The 15,302-nt window shown below is 40.0% G+C and overlaps 4 protein-coding genes across 8 annotated transcripts in view; 2 read left to right on the top strand and 2 right to left on the bottom strand.

The window, feature by feature from the left end:
- Positions 1 to 3,094, bottom strand: part of pnpla7b (patatin-like phospholipase domain containing 7b) — a 33,902-nt gene extending 30,808 nt beyond the window's left edge. For all 3 annotated transcript variants that reach the window (XM_080434443.1, XM_080434444.1, XM_080434445.1), the window contains exons 1-4: positions 2,980 to 3,094; positions 1,575 to 1,618; positions 633 to 719; positions 92 to 173 (exon numbers count right to left, since the gene is read on the bottom strand). In XM_080434443.1, coding sequence (XP_080290569.1) covers positions 92 to 173; positions 633 to 719; positions 1,575 to 1,616 — 211 coding nt within the window. In that variant the 5' untranslated portion in view covers positions 1,617 to 1,618; positions 2,980 to 3,094. The remainder of the gene's footprint in view (positions 1 to 91; positions 174 to 632; positions 720 to 1,574; positions 1,619 to 2,979) is intronic.
- A 56-nt stretch (positions 3,095 to 3,150) lies between these two features.
- On the top strand, positions 3,151 to 5,032 carry mrpl41 (mitochondrial ribosomal protein L41). Of its 2 annotated transcripts, none has more exons than XM_080434448.1 (2): positions 3,151 to 3,212; positions 3,849 to 5,032. In XM_080434448.1, the coding sequence occupies exon 2, from the start codon at positions 3,862 to 3,864 to the stop codon at positions 4,267 to 4,269; it is 408 nt and encodes a 135-aa protein (XP_080290574.1). In that variant the 5' UTR covers positions 3,151 to 3,212; positions 3,849 to 3,861; the 3' UTR covers positions 4,270 to 5,032. The 2 variants fall into 2 exon arrangements, with proteins under 2 accessions (XP_080290574.1, XP_080290575.1); XM_080434449.1 differs by lacking the exon at positions 3,151 to 3,212 and adding an exon at positions 3,237 to 3,581.
- Positions 4,968 to 11,708, bottom strand: dph7 (diphthamide biosynthesis 7). 2 transcript variants are annotated; one of them, XM_080434446.1, is made up of 10 exons: positions 11,657 to 11,708; positions 10,228 to 10,420; positions 9,568 to 9,701; positions 9,394 to 9,481; positions 8,582 to 8,676; positions 8,065 to 8,222; positions 7,387 to 7,459; positions 7,101 to 7,166; positions 6,785 to 6,957; positions 4,968 to 6,103 (listed from the first exon to the last, which is right to left on the bottom strand). In XM_080434446.1, the coding sequence occupies exons 2-10, from the start codon at positions 10,366 to 10,368 to the stop codon at positions 5,598 to 5,600; spliced, it is 1,434 nt and encodes a 477-aa protein (XP_080290572.1). In that variant the 5' UTR covers positions 10,369 to 10,420; positions 11,657 to 11,708; the 3' UTR covers positions 4,968 to 5,597. The 2 variants fall into 2 exon arrangements, with proteins under 2 accessions (XP_080290572.1, XP_080290573.1); XM_080434447.1 differs by having other exon boundaries at positions 8,065 to 8,219.
- A 296-nt stretch (positions 11,709 to 12,004) lies between these two features.
- Positions 12,005 to 14,992, top strand: paxx (PAXX non-homologous end joining factor). The gene is made up of 7 exons (XM_080432901.1): positions 12,005 to 12,356; positions 12,479 to 12,539; positions 12,827 to 12,876; positions 13,086 to 13,270; positions 14,052 to 14,096; positions 14,183 to 14,276; positions 14,374 to 14,992. Exons 1-7 carry the CDS (start codon positions 12,259 to 12,261, stop codon positions 14,423 to 14,425), a joined length of 585 nt encoding a protein of 194 aa, XP_080289027.1. The 5' UTR covers positions 12,005 to 12,258; the 3' UTR covers positions 14,426 to 14,992.
- The last annotated feature ends 310 nt before the right edge of the window (positions 14,993 to 15,302 follow it).

Raw genomic sequence — 15,302 nt, 5'->3', positions numbered from 1 at the left:
ATGTTATTTTGTAACAGCTGGAAGTGAGTGTACAGCTTCTCTCTTCCTCTCAATAAAAATGTAAAGGTAAAACAAAGAAACATATACTGACTCTTGTATCTTCTGTAGAGGAGAAAGACAATAACACCAATAAGAGAGACCATAGCCCCAGCTCCAATTAATACAGCAGTCAACTGTGAGAAAAACAAAAACAAACAGCATTTTGATCAATACAAAGTCAAAAAAGTAAAAACATTTAAGGAAGTAGGCAAGACAAACGATCCTGGGTTGAAGATGGAAAGTTGTCACTTCATGTATACCTAAATAAGCTTGATATATGCAGTCATGCAGATGTTAACTGATTTTGTACCTAACTTCTAATGAAAATATTAATGAAAAAATAAATATATAAATACAAATAACCAATGAGAAAGTCAAAACAACCACTGCAAATATATATATATATATATATATATATATATATATATATATATATATATATATATATATATATATATATATATATATATATATATATATATATATAAATAAATGATAATGAGAGATTCCATAATGTGAAATATCACATATTTTGGAAAACTGTGTTTGCCACGTTTTTTTCTCAGTAAAAAAGAAAGAATGTAATTTGTTACCACATTAGTTTCAGTCCTTTCCTCCACAAACTGCTGCACTCTGGCTTTGAGCTGAGTACCCAGCTGAGTACCCAAAGGAAGCAAGCTCTGAAACATCAACCACAGAAACAACCATCAGGAAAAATAGGCTAATATCTTAAATTAAATTAAGACTTTTACAAAAGCGAAGTGTAAAGCGAAGGGATCCAAAGGACAGACAGCATTTATTCATTTAATAAAATGTACTATAAATAAGTATTCACAAAACAAATTGATCTCATAGGCAGGGTTGTGTTGTGTTGTAGTTCGTGTATTCAACTACATGTCTTTTATTATGTAACCCCTTGGATTACATAACAATAATACTATTAATCTAATCCAAATACTTTTGGATTCATGCTAACTAAATGTATGCAACATGTTTTCAATGCAAATAAAACACATTCCAATAGCATTGCAAGGATCCATTGACTATGTATGAAACTATGAATGAATGTAAACGTTGACTGTTCGGCAGCTGTACACCCCCCACCATCTCCTACCATAATCATTGACAATCATTGAAAATCAACACCTCCCCAGTGAACTATCCCCCAGTCTTTCACTTCAGCCAATGTGGAGAGGCTTCACAGAGAGACTATCTATCTGTGGGGGGTTAAAACGGAAGCTGATATGTGATTGGGACAGCAGGTGTGTGGATTGAGAAAGGCGACCTACAGTAGACTGTCCTACTGACCCCGGGGGGGATTGATTTCATCATCAAAATGTAATCAAGCTTCCTCGACAATGTAATTATTATCTAATTACACATTTTGATGAATGTAGTCTGGGCTGCTTATACTTATTTTTCATAATGATTATGTCTTCCTGACTACATGTAGTCAGTTACTGTACTACCCATCCTTCCTTGCTCATAGATTATTTATCATTTAATCCAGGGCAGATTGTTGAGACCAGACATACCGGGTATATACTGCAGCTCTCCTCATCATTGTCTTCTTCCATGCCTTTAAGAAAAAAAACACCACAGAATTCTGTAATTCAATTAAATGAATAAAACAAGATCCCTATTGCATATCATTGCAAAAACAAAACTGGTGGGAATGTAGGCTATAATGTCCAATAGCATTTGATTGATTGATTGAATACTTTATAAACAGATTGTACATTGGTATGGTTTACAAAGATTGTTAAAAAACACAAAAAGCCCTGGGGGCTTGTTTCCATTGTGGTCCTGTGTATTCAATTGATTAAGTAAATAGCAAATAGTATAAATGAACGCATTCCTGTTGCGATATAACCTAAAAATAGATTATAAAGATGAACAGAACAAAGTCTTCAGTTAGATAATAGAAGAAGTGCATGAATTGTACATTGTACAACATGTTACCAATGGTTCTCGTCCTTGAAGGAGTTCCAGGGGGTCCCGAGCTAAATGATAGATAGTTACGAACCAAATGGACCCTTATGGATCTGTAACTCAGAGATGGAACCTTGGGTCCATTTGGTTCCATTTGTACACTATCAGAGTTAAATTAACATTGCTTTTACAATATAAATTGGAGTCCCAGAGATAGAAATGCCAGGGTCCGTAGCATTAGGCCCTAATGTATGTCTAACTGGGGGTCCTTGAAATTTAAATGGTTGAGAATCACTGCTAGAGCCATAAAAAGCTTCTCTTCAGAATCAGAATCAGCTTAATTGTTATGGGGGTCCCTGCATGGCATATCTTTTCAAATGGGGGTTGGCGGGCTAATGAGTGTCAATTTGGGGGTCCATGACATGAAAAAGTTTGAGAACCATGTGTTAAACCAGAACGAGGGCACACAGAAGACCAGCTCCATTTACCCTGGCTGACTGTAACCAGACACCCTGCTGCTGCAAAAGGACAACAGTCACTAGTCTTTATAAACAGGGAGGAATGCTCATTCATGAGAAACACGCCGAGGTTAAGTTACCTTATTCGGCTTTTATGAAGCTTTATCAACTTGTTCAGTGTGAGTGTGCTACAATAGGATATCCCTATAGTCGGAGGTTCCCTTTCACTTATAGTGTGTCAAATGGACTTTCCCCTGACAGCGACCACTGCAGACTGCAGACTATGATTCATGTGAAAACAGAAGTAGCAAAGTTAGTTAGTTTGTTACTGTCTAACTTTGAATGAAGGGGAAGATAATGTGATTTGCCTGTGTAATCCACTGATTGAAATGAGACGTTATAATAATATACACATTACACTCGACGCTGAGATTAAAGCTCCGTTATGCAGATTTTGGGCAGTAACTTGTTGAAGATCAATCGGTCGAATAAACCAGTATGAGTTGACAGCATGGTAGAGCGTAAACAACAACAAATATAAATGACTTACTGGGTGATCGTCCTTGTAAAGCACTTAGTTAGAGGAGCTGGTGTTTTTTTTGTGTCAAAGTTGATGTGTAAACATGCCTTGTTGTCCGTCAATCTGTACGTTCACTATAGTCCCCTGACTATGTCGGCCTGCGATTGGTTGACGTCAGTGCCGTTCGGCCAATCACAGGACGTCTCTTTGGAGAGTCAGGGGTTCTACTACAGCTGCTGTGCTGCTGCCCAGACGTGTTCAAGGTGAGAGAGGATTTTACACTGCAAGGCGTTATTGTTGATGAATCGTTATCACGAAGTTATTTTTGAACATAATATAACTATGCACCCACCACTCCGTTGTCTAATTTAGCGTAGCGAAATCACACCGATAAAGTAAACAAACTTGCCAGTTTTGTTGTGAAACGTTAGCATCTTGCTATGCTAGGTGAAATAAATAACGTGGTTGTTGTTAGACAGTTCTAGACGTAATGCAATTCATCAAGCTAACCTTGCAACGTTCGTGGTATATCAGTCTGGTAGATGCTTCTGTAAAGATGTTATCTGCAGTTGCAGCAGTGTTGCGACAGTCTTGAGTGGTCAAATGTAACCACAAGTCGAGAACGATGCAAGGTGGGAATGTATGCCCCATCCGGTTACGCAATACCCGTCTGTTTGTCTGTGTCCCTTGTATCATGCTCTAAAGTCTAAATGGGGATTTCTTTATCTGTCTTGTCTGAGTCTCCTTTGTGCCCATTGCCTATATATGGAGTTCTGTTGGAGGCATGGCCATATATGGAGTCCACTGGCCAGGCCAGTCTATGATGTCAGTACTATGACGTCAGTCTTTTCTACAGCTATGTTTGTGCCAACCACATATTTTTTGTTCCATGTTCACAGATCTCCAGGAGTCATGGGTGTGCTGTCCACACTTGCGAGGGGTCTGGTCCGAGGGGCCGACCGAATGGCCGAGTGGACCAGCAAGCGAGGCCCGCGGACTATGAACAGAGGTAGAACCGCGAGGATCACAGGATTGAGGACCTCCAGTCGAAAATTTGTAGCCGTACAAGAGATGATTCCTCAGTTTGTGGTGCCCAATTTGGAGGGATTCAAGCTCAAGCCCTATGTGTCATATCGCACCCCTACGGGATCAGAACCTCCACTCACTGCGGAAAGTCTGTTCAATGAGGTTGTGGCACCTCAGGTCAAGAAAGACTTCGAAGAGGGAACTTTAAACTTGGATCAGCTGACAAAGTATGGATACGAGCCCACTCAGGAAGGAAAGCTATTCAAATTATATCCCAAGAACAATTTGCGCTAGAAATTAAAACTTTGGCAAGGCAAAGGCTATGGACTTTAAATCAAGGGCTGGATACCATCTGAAGCCACTTTTGTAGATATAAATCATCATATGATACCATCTGAAGCCACCTCTGCAGATATAAATCATTATATGATGCCCGGTTTGTTACACTGTCACAGATCACTGTAAACAATTGTGGCCTTTTAGGATCATGGATCATTGTTTTCAGCAACTGCCAGGTGTCCTGTCAAATTGTCTGATCAATATGTGAAATCCTAACGTCACGTAATTTGATGTTTCCTTGGACAAAAATGTGAAATACCTGCTACCCATTAAAACCGGGAAAGCATCTGTCATTTTAGATTTCTGTTTTGGCTACAAGCTCAACACGTCACTACATGCCACGTTGCGAGCTTGTAAAATCAAAAAATTTGTTTATTAGGCATTTGAGAATCGGCCCAGGTCTTAATGGGTTAAATGCAACTATCAAGGTGTCAATTCACAGACAGAACATTTGTTTTTCAAGCGGTGGCCTGTTGATTTAACAAACACTTAATGAAGTTGTGACAGTCATTTTATAAGCAAACATTACGGACAAAATGTAACTAAACAGTATAATGATTATTGTATCAATTCGATGAGATCATCAAACTGGCACACACCATATAGATGTATTAATCAAAAGTAAAATGTAGCCTAATGACAGACAAATGTAATGTGGTTTTGATGTCCTTTATAAAATATTCAAAATAAAAACGGTAAATACCATTTAGAAAAGAAATGTTTTTTTACTTTTTGGTGACAAGGATATGGTAATATCACAAAATAAAGGTTTGTTCCACGTGTAAGAAATGACAGGGGTTAGTTTCATTGAGGAAGGCGTAATGCCAGCAGCATGAACACAGGCATTCAACAAGCTCCAAATGGGAACGCATTGGGTATCCCATTCACACATGGCCAGTAAATGCTGAAAATCGGATATGTCAGAATTGGTGCTGGTAGTTTTCTTTTTTGTCCTTGCAGAATCACAGATTATGAATTAACAGACTGATAGCAGTAGCTGTAATAGCAACAAGCTATAATAAAGGGAAAACTGCTTCCACGAATGCCCACTGGTCGTGAAGGTTATGAGCTGAACATTCGAATACAAGGTTCCGAAAAAATAGATGTATATTGCATCCAAACAATAGCGCTTGTGAATCATACTGTAGCTTGTTCCAGTTTAGGACGACTGATGCCAAACCTTTTGTCCTAAATGTCAACCAGCTTCAAATCCAAGAGACTATGAATGATTATGAGCCCGTTATATTTCAGGGCTGTACACATTATGCTTCACTTCTGTAGATTTACTGCTTCAAGTCTCTACTCTCTGATAGTGTCAGCTTAGTCAGGGCTCCTGCCGGGTCACCTGCTTGGTCTTCTGACTCGCTCCCCTGCTGAGCCTGGGGGGAGCCACAGGCCTTCTCAGGAGCCCAGTCCCAGCGCCATACATGCAGCATATGGTCGTAGAAAGAACAACTGGCAAGCAAACAGGACAAGACAGGTCCATCCGCTGCAGTGTTAAGGGGGGAAACAGCAGCAGAGCTGGAAGTGGTGGATGGGGTCGGCACGACGGTCTCTGGGATGTAGCGACCCTCATCGTCTTCCAGTGATGTGTCGAAGCTGGCAGTGGGGGATTCATATTGGATCCTCAAGTGTCCTCTGCCACTGGTCTCCACAGGGCTTTTCCTTGTCTCCGGGGAGCAGAGAGGAGCAGGCTCTTCCAGGGTGACCTGGGACCAGTCGGCTCCATACGCCAGGGAGTTGTGCAGAATGTAGGAGGCAAGGCTGGGACACGCTCCTCCACTGCCCTCTAGAGGAATATAAGTAGTGATGCATCGGCAGTGTTATGACATTACAGTAGTACGGTGTACTTCTACTCTGGCTCTTGTGTGCACCCCAGACAGTTTTTAAGTTGCTTGATTCAATATTTAGATATTTGATATATACATTTGACCTAATATGGTCAAATGTAGAATAATATGGGAGTTGAATGGGCTTATATAGGAGGGGAAGCGTATCTGAACAAAAGAATATCAAATATCTAAATATTCAATCAAATAAAAAAAACTGAAAATGAACCCAGAAGTGACCCCTTTAACTGATGGTCACAGAGAATCTTTTTTAAATGTTATTTATCCTGCGACGGCTAGACAGCATGTATGTATGTATGTATCAATTTATACTTATTTACTTTCTTACCTGGGAGCTACTTGATACAGTACATCTAAGGTCCTATATTGTTGACTGCCAAGCAGATCTACAAAGGTAATAGTGTGTCAACTGCCTTACGCAATGACACCTCAACACAAGAGCTCCGCATTGTGCCTAACAACAACACCTCTCAGCTCTTCTACACTCACTGTAAACCACAGCCTCTTGGGGCTTATTAAATTAATATAACACAACTCCACCATTACAAGATAGGCCTCAAACTGCTAGCATGCCTGAAAGGCGTTCTGACAGGCCTATGAAAGACACATTCACACTGCACCTAGTGCCTGCTGGCAGTCGAGGATGTGAAAGTCGTTGTGCATGCAGGCAGCCAACAGCAGGTGTTCATGGGTGGGGTGCCACTTTAGTCTCCACACGCCGCCCCCGAGGGGGTTCTCACTGAGGGGCTGCCTCATGTTCCTGCCATCCCACAGCAGCACCTGCTCGTCATAGCTGGAGGAAAAAACAAGTGTCTAAAATGTTCACACACACACAGTATTCCCCAAAGTATCTCTGAAGATGAGCAGTAGGGTGCCTTTATCGTACAGTCACATTTCTACTTATGAAGGATGATAGTAAAACACAGTTATCATTACCTTCCTGTAGCTAGGATGTGCTCCCGGTGTGGATTACTGTGTATACTACACACACCCATTGTGTGCCTTCAAGACAAAAAGAATGTGAGATTAATTTCCGGCTTTGGTTTTCATAAATTAAACTACTTTGCCAAGCTCTACGGTGCCAAACAGCCAATGCATTCTTATTATTATTATTTATATACAGTATATATGGTTATGGTGTGTGGTTTCTTGAGGTAAACACGGTAATATTCTTAGTACATGGTATTGTTAACAGCTAATAAACCTGATTCTGGATTCTCACCTCTTGCTGGTGAAAGTGGGGGTGGAAGGACCGATCCGTAGATCCCAGCCCTTAAATTTACAGTCATCCCCACCTGGTGTATTCATAGACAACATGGAAACAATACATTTAATTCATATAGTTTCAATGAACATGACCATGAATAGAGCCATTTCACTTTCCCAAAAGGAAACAACAGGACTGATTTTGAGACTGGTTTCGTCTTGCAATGAGGATGAATGGAGAACAAATCTTATTCTTTGCTCACCACTCACAATTATAATGCAATGTCAAGATATACTGGACCATTTGGCACTTTTTTGGTACTAGCAAACCAGAACTTTCCTATTCGACATGGTACCAGTTCCGCAAGGTTCTCGCTGTTGATTTTTGGTATATGTGGGACTTATATCAAACAGGACCCTGGGGGCGCAGGACTAACAGCACTATTTATCGCTGATTGCTTACACACTTACGTCACTAAATCGACTAATGGTGAAAGGGAACTCGTATGGAAGTAGTATAGCAGTAGAATGAGTAATGGTAACTGTAATAACTTAATTATTGTAATATTTTAATTCTCAGGAAGTCACCTTGAGTTTAAAAGCCTTTCCTGCCAAGGCAGACCTGGATGATTAATGGCAGAATTCATGACAATAGTAATGGATATGGTAATAACGGTAATAACAGGAATATTACCAGAGTAAATCAGCTGAGTGTCCCAGTAGGAAAATGCAGAGATCCAGGCCTCAAAGTCATGGGCCTTCCACTGTGACACAGCTGTCAAACTGGTTTCACCCAGGGAGAGTACATTCACACAGCCTGCAGAGTCACTGCACACCACCCGCACATCACTGCTGTGGACATAAGAAAGCCCGCCGTTCATTTTGATTGGTGTCAGTGATCACTGATCACCTACAGATTTCACTTCTCATTGAACACATTTAAAAAAATCATTTTGTGATTTGGGAACTGCCTTTGATGAAAGGCTAGTGACAAACAAAGTAGGAATAGTATTACAAGCAGTAGTAATATTACTAGTTATAATAGCTGTCATACTATCATTAGTACAAGTGGTATATGTCTCCCAATGTCCCCCCCCTGTATGTATGAATGAATGAACTATTGTAAATCGCTTTGAGTAAGTTTGAGTACTTAGAAAAGTGCCATAAAAATGCAATTCATTATTATTATTATTATTATGTCTGTAGCATACCTGTCCCCCCTACCAGTGGACCAGTCTAGTGAGAGTGCCAGCCTGTCAGCTCCCACTTCCAGACTGCTCAGAGCCTTTAGACCCCAGTGGCTTTCCTACTGGACAGATACTCCATTAGAGCAGGACCCACACTACTATTTTCCCAGCACTTCAATCAAAAACCTTATCTTAAAGCTGCAATCCAGAAAGTATTTTAATTAATAAATTGTATTTTAACCAATCTGTATGGTAGATAGAGTATGCTAATACAATATAACTAGTTCATATGCAGTGGTGGAAGTCTCCCTAGCCTTTCATCGAGAACTTTAGAACCTGGGGTCATCAACTGGTTGAGAAGTAGTACTGCCTGAAGTTCATATGTGCAATATTACCCCTGACCAAGCAGGGATTCGCTCTGCTGTAGAATTTTGGTCTCCTACGGGAGGAATACAAGAATGCTCGCCCCGGGTCTAATCCGGCGACATCGGAACGGTCGCCACCAGGTATTCCTAAACGTAACCTCAGTAAAACTAACCGTATTCCTAAACGTAACCTCAGTAAAACTATACCTAAACCTAGTTTTATTCCTAACCTTAACCTCAGTAAAACTATGCCTAACCCAAAACTTAATTCTAACCTTAACCTCAATAAAATGAATACAAGAGTAATCGCTGGGGGTGAGCGGGCCGCAAAATTTTTTTAAAACCTGGGAGACCCAGGTTAAAATCCCAGGTAGGTCATGAAATGTACCGACTGTGGCTTTAAGACATAATGCATTTAAGTACAAGCTTTTTCAATTATAGAAGTAGATCTTCTGAAGCCAAGTCTCTCACCTGACTCTCTGTGAGTGTGTACAGCTGGATGTCCCCAACTGCACTGGCCATTCCCAACAACGGCTTCTCTGATACTGGTACATGACACCTGAAACAGGCACAATATTCAACAATTCATAAGCATAATAAATGCAGATAGCAAGCTGAAATGGTGACTGCCGGCATCAGTCTTACCATTTCAGATCTAAAATAGCCGGAGTGTCCAGGCGCTGCAGTTCAGTGAGGGGCGGGGTCAGGGAGCCCTCTTGGCGAAATTCAAACAGGTATAAACGACCAATCCGGTTGGGAGTGGCAGACTCCTCCGCTGCCTATGATTGTGCAAGGGACAGGTGTCAGTGTGCAGCCAATCAAAAAACAAACCCAAACAGAGGCCAACCGGGTGCTCACAGGAGATAAAAATGTCTTAAAATGTCTTATGGTGCTTCTAGGATCAGCGGGAATGTAGACTTAAAAGGAAAGAGGAGATCTGAGCACTCAAAAAATGTGAAGGCGAGGAAGTAAGGTTAAAACAAGTTTTATTTTATTCTATAAAAATGCCGGTTAAGGTCTTCATCGGGCAAGAACTGGAACAACAAACATACAAACCCATTAAATAGTGTCTACGTTACAAGTGAACAGGCAATTGATAACCATGGTTACCAAAGACACACCTATATGAGATGATGTAGCACCTGCATGTTCTAGATTATGAATATCTATCGATTGTAATACAACTTTACAGAGGGCTATTGTGTTAATCTGATATGATGGACCCTGATTTCATCATGATCAAGGCCAAACCTCATCCCAGTGTGAGACCAGTTGATAACCACTGGCTGATGTGCGCTATCTCACCCCATCTGGACTCTTCTGGAGCTGATATGTTCCACATGTCAGGATGTTGTGCCATTGTGGAATAGGGCACCATTCCACAGTATCAGCACTCAGCTCTGTGTCAAACACCTGCAGGCTGCGAGTCCTTGACTTCCAAGACATCGCCACCTGTTCAGCATACCGTTATTATAGCTGCTGTGACAAGATCTGGAATCTAAAATAGTAAAAGTACAAAAGTATTGGTATAAGAAAATGTACTTAAGGGATATTTCACTTTCAAAAAAACTTTTGTGAACACCCCAGACAGTTTTTAAGTTGCTTGATTCAATATTTAGATATTAGATATTCATTTTATCAGACACGCCCCCTTCCTATACAAACCTATTGTAACTTCAAACTCCATTTTTAACATGTTAGATTCATCAAAAACACCTGTCCTTGGTTCTGGTGACTCATACCGCCCCCCTAATACGCGAAGGGGCCATGTTTTTTCAATTACTTTTTTCATTTATTAAAAAAAAAAAAAAAAAAAAAAAAATACAATAAATGAAAGGAATTATCGGAAAAACACTGCTCCCTCACACATTAGGAGGGCAGGGTGAGTCACCAGAACCAAGGACAGGTGTTTTTGATGAATCTAACATGGTTAAAATGGAGTTTGAAGTTACAATGGGTTTGTATAGGAAGGGGGCGTGTCTGATAAAATGAATATCAAATATCTAGATACTGAATCGAGCAACTTAAAAACTGTCTGGGGGGCTCACAAAGGCTTGAGTAGATGACAAAATCACCAAAAGTTTTTTTGAAAGTGAAATATCCCTTTAAAAGTACCAAAAGCAGGGAGTACTCATGTGCAGAATGCCCCATTTCACAAGTTCAAAATGTATACAAATCTTTTAGAAAATAGCAGATCTACAAGCTCAGAATTGTGAGCTTGTAGATCGGCTATATTCAAATAGCCAAAATATATATAGACCTTAAGTGGTTAATGTATGTTTAGTAATCTAAATCTAAAAAGTACCTAGTAACTAAAGTTTTCAAATAATAGTGGAGTAAAAGTACAATATTTTCCTCAGAGATGTAGTGGTGTAGAAGTAAAAGTATTGAAAATTGGGGGAAAAAACTCCTACTTAAGTACAGTACTTGAGTAAATGTACTTTCCACCACTGCTAAAAGAGATATGCGGCGCTATATACAGCTCAACACGCCCATAGCATTGACAAACAGTATCAGATTACACAGCATCTATATATTATGTACACAGCAGAGGAAGCTAACTGTGTTAGCTAATCTGTTTGGTAGCTATCTATAATCTCACACATAAAACAAGCTGTCAACATGTAGACACCACCTTTTAGCCAATTATTGTGCACGGTGAGGACACGCCATGTTTATTATGAGATTCAAATCAAACGATAGATGTTTGACTTCAAACCGTACAACAACTCACACGTGACGCAGCCTCCAGGCAGCAGATCCTATAATAATATACACTGACTTCCGCAAACTCAATACTGACGTGACTGCTGTGCTGCGTACGTCAGGGGCGCGTTCAAGAAGAATAAGCGTTCTGAAAACGTTCCAAACGACAGAAATTGTAGCGGAAAAAATAGAAAGCTAGACAAACATGTTGGGTATTATACACGGTGGATGTTATTAATATATTAGAACTATGAAGATTCTATTTTCCAAGTGAATAAAACAACAAGCGTTTCGCGAAGCCACTTTGTATTTGGTTTTTTTTCTTGGGGCGTTCCTGTTTTGATTGGATTCTTTGAGACACACATCCGGGTTTTTGACCAATAAGGCAATAAGCACCTTTGTTTGACCCGGCGCCGGGACAACTGACTCTTCTCCGGGTCAAACAAAGGCATCACGTGACCCTTCCCCATTCGCTCCATCGCTCCAGGTTGGACATAACGTATGTGTAGGCAGAAGAATGTCTAGCTTGTAGTTACGTCACATGTATCTGGTATTTAAACTTTGTCGTGCGACATACTTGGCTTGAGGTGTCAGGGTGGATGCTAGCTATCGCTAACAATAGCACGAAACATGGATGGACAAAACGTATGCCACCCTGTTGTGGACAAAAAGAGCCAGTCTAAATACATATGTTATACACGCAGGAAATCTGGAACATTCCGTCTATGGTGAGTCAGCGGCGGTGGTGCATGTATTTAGAACATAAATGAATAGTCACTGCCTCTTAAAACAAAAGTCGTGGTGTTTTCATTGTCACGAAAACATGTTTTGTTTTGTTTTGTTGTTGTAGCATCACAGACTCATCTGCTGTGTGGGGCATCGACTTTACGGAGTACACACTGAGCCTGTGTGTAAGTTGGTTGCTGGAAGAATGTTGGATTTCATGTGATTTTATTGTGGTGTGCTAGGATACAGGTCGGGCACCTAAATGTTAAATTGCCTTTTAAAAAATAAAATAATAATGTTAAGTATACATGATATAATATCTACCTTCAATTTATTGTTTATGCCCAAATGACTGTATATCCACAGCTTTTGTAGCAATCATTGTAGAATATTAGGCCTTAAATAATTATATTTGGCTCCCATATTTATAAATATAATAAATAAATATTTAAACAATTAAATCTGTTTTCAGAGAAAGAAGCTTTCCCTGAAATCTACAGAGGATTACCTTCTAAAACTCAGGTTAGTTAGATTAATCTATCTATTCCCCACAGGATCAATACAGGTATCTATCTATCTAATAATCAATATAATAAATCATTACATAATCAATTCTAATCTATGAACTCACAGGTGTGAATGTGTCCAAAGCTGGGTCCTGGCCTTCTGGTCGATGCAAAACAGTCCTTTCCATGTATAAATAAGCATTGAACTCTCGTCTCCTTCCACAGGTCTGCATGCTGTAGTGAGAGCTTGTCTGTATCAGTGGAAGACACCGGTGCAGAGCTCCACATGGGCTCCAGCTCAGGGGACTTTAGTCTAAATCTGCCCAGGTTGGAGGCCTCAGAGGCCAGGGATGAAGTGAAGGAGCTGCTGTTCAGACTGGCTGATGACATTAAACACTTAAACAACACAGGTATTCTAGTACTTCAAGGGCCCCAATGTGCATCTTGATTTAGCAAGGAATATGAATCACCCCTTAAATCAACACTTGATAACCTAGAAAGATTACACTGAGTAGGGGGCATACCTGTCCCTCTGCCAACACTGTCATTGTCAAAATATGTCATTTTACCTGAGATATAAGTGATTACGTAATTTGGACCTTGCCCTTGATTTATGAACTTGAACTTTTTAACCAAAAAGTTTAATAATGTCTTCGGATAGCGTACAGATAATTTGCATCGGTCTATACGGCAGTGGTTCTCAAAGTAGGCTCCGGGAGTGGGTTCCAGGGGGTCCCCAGCAAAATGACTGACGGTTAGGAACTAAATTGACCCTTACAGGTTTGTAACTCTTGAGTGTACACATGGAACCAAATGGACCTGTATGGGTCCATTTGGTTCCACTTGCACACACCCAGAGTTATGGAGGTCCGTGGATTAATGCATACCAAACTGGGGGTCCTTGAAATTAAAACATTAGAGAACCACTGCTATACACTGCCTAATACCAAGGATGGTAAATTAACAACCATCAACTTCATTCTGGACAATTCAACATTGGCTATGTCTCCTCTCAGCCACTATGGTTGAAGTCTGCTAACCAGCTAGACTTCGAAGGGACACTTTTATTTTAAGAATTATAGATCGTTATTAAATGGTTGAAATTGCCAGTGAATTTCAGAATTCATGAGCTTGGTTGGCAAAACGTTTTTTGGCCTGTTTGTGACATCATCAGCTATGCTCTTTTTCCAGTGGCTGTCCCCACAGTCAGTCCGATGAAAAACCACCAAAGACGAGGTAGGCCTACAGTTCTACTACATGTATCATTTCAAAGCAGTAGAAGGTGAGAGATTGCAGTCTAGCTAACAGTGAGTGTCTTACAGAGTTTGAGCCCAGGACACCACAAAAGACTGGCCCACATGTGAGTTCTAAGAAGCGACATCCTGGGGATAGCCTCATCAACCCTGGAACTAAGAGGTAATAACTTTACTTTCAGTTAATTAAAAATGTCATCGAATTTGTCATATTTTTGAACGTTTGGACAAGAGATAACCTTTGTTTTGTTATCTTTCAGAAAACGTGATGCTACCGGAGTGGCCTTTGATGATGCCGACTCAGATGATTAATTTTTAAAGCAAAACAAGGGATTGTTTATAACATCCATATCACTATACAGCTCACAAATGAGCTTTTAATCTGTAACACAACATTGTACCATTGCAACCTATTTTAAAGCCTCTTCTACAATCCCCATCATGCAATTACTCCATTTTAAGAATTGATCTGAATGAAAACTTAAATGTATTCTTAAATTGTATTTTAATATCCAATTTATCAGCCTATTGTAATAAATGCACCTTTTAAAATCATCTCTCCCATGTGAGAAAATGGCTTGATAGCCTAGTTGTACCCGATTTTTAATCAAACCAGAGGTAGCCCATGTATGGACAGCATGATTCTATTCTATTCTAGACATGAATTAAAAAGACCAGAAAACCACTGGCTACCACCTGGAAAGCTGAGTGGCTTGTTGCCCGACCCTGTCCCTGACTGTAAACAAACATGAACAATTAATGGCTTATGATTTGAAAGCATCTGATGTAAATGGATAATGTCTGTACAATCCTTTGTTTTGTCCATGGTTGTAAAAACATAGTCTAGCTTTATTGTTATTTGAAGGATAATTTATACTGGATGAACATTTTGTAATAAACGTTTTGATAATCATTCATTTGAGGTCAAATTAATCCATAATTGTTAAGTTAATTTAATTCCTAATGCTCATTTTAAAACATGGTACAATTTTTGTATACTTGATCTGTCTCAGAGGAAGGCTGGGGACTGTAGCATGCAAACTTTCCAGGAAGAGAAACTGTCATTAGTAGTAGGCAGGTTTCAGAACTGTCCACAGCCCACAGAATGAGTAGTTCCCCTTAGTATCATTTTCTATCTTTAATGTTGTTAGGCTGATATAGTGCTAGGATTCATTCCAATAACTAAGAG

This window comes from Gymnoscopelus braueri, assembly GCF_963280865.1.
Source record: "Gymnoscopelus braueri genome assembly, chromosome: 7".
In the NCBI taxonomy this organism is placed as follows: domain Eukaryota; kingdom Metazoa; phylum Chordata; class Actinopteri; order Myctophiformes; family Myctophidae; genus Gymnoscopelus; species Gymnoscopelus braueri.
Note: the sequence above shows the minus strand (reverse complement) of the source record. Positions and strands in the feature narration are given on the sequence as shown.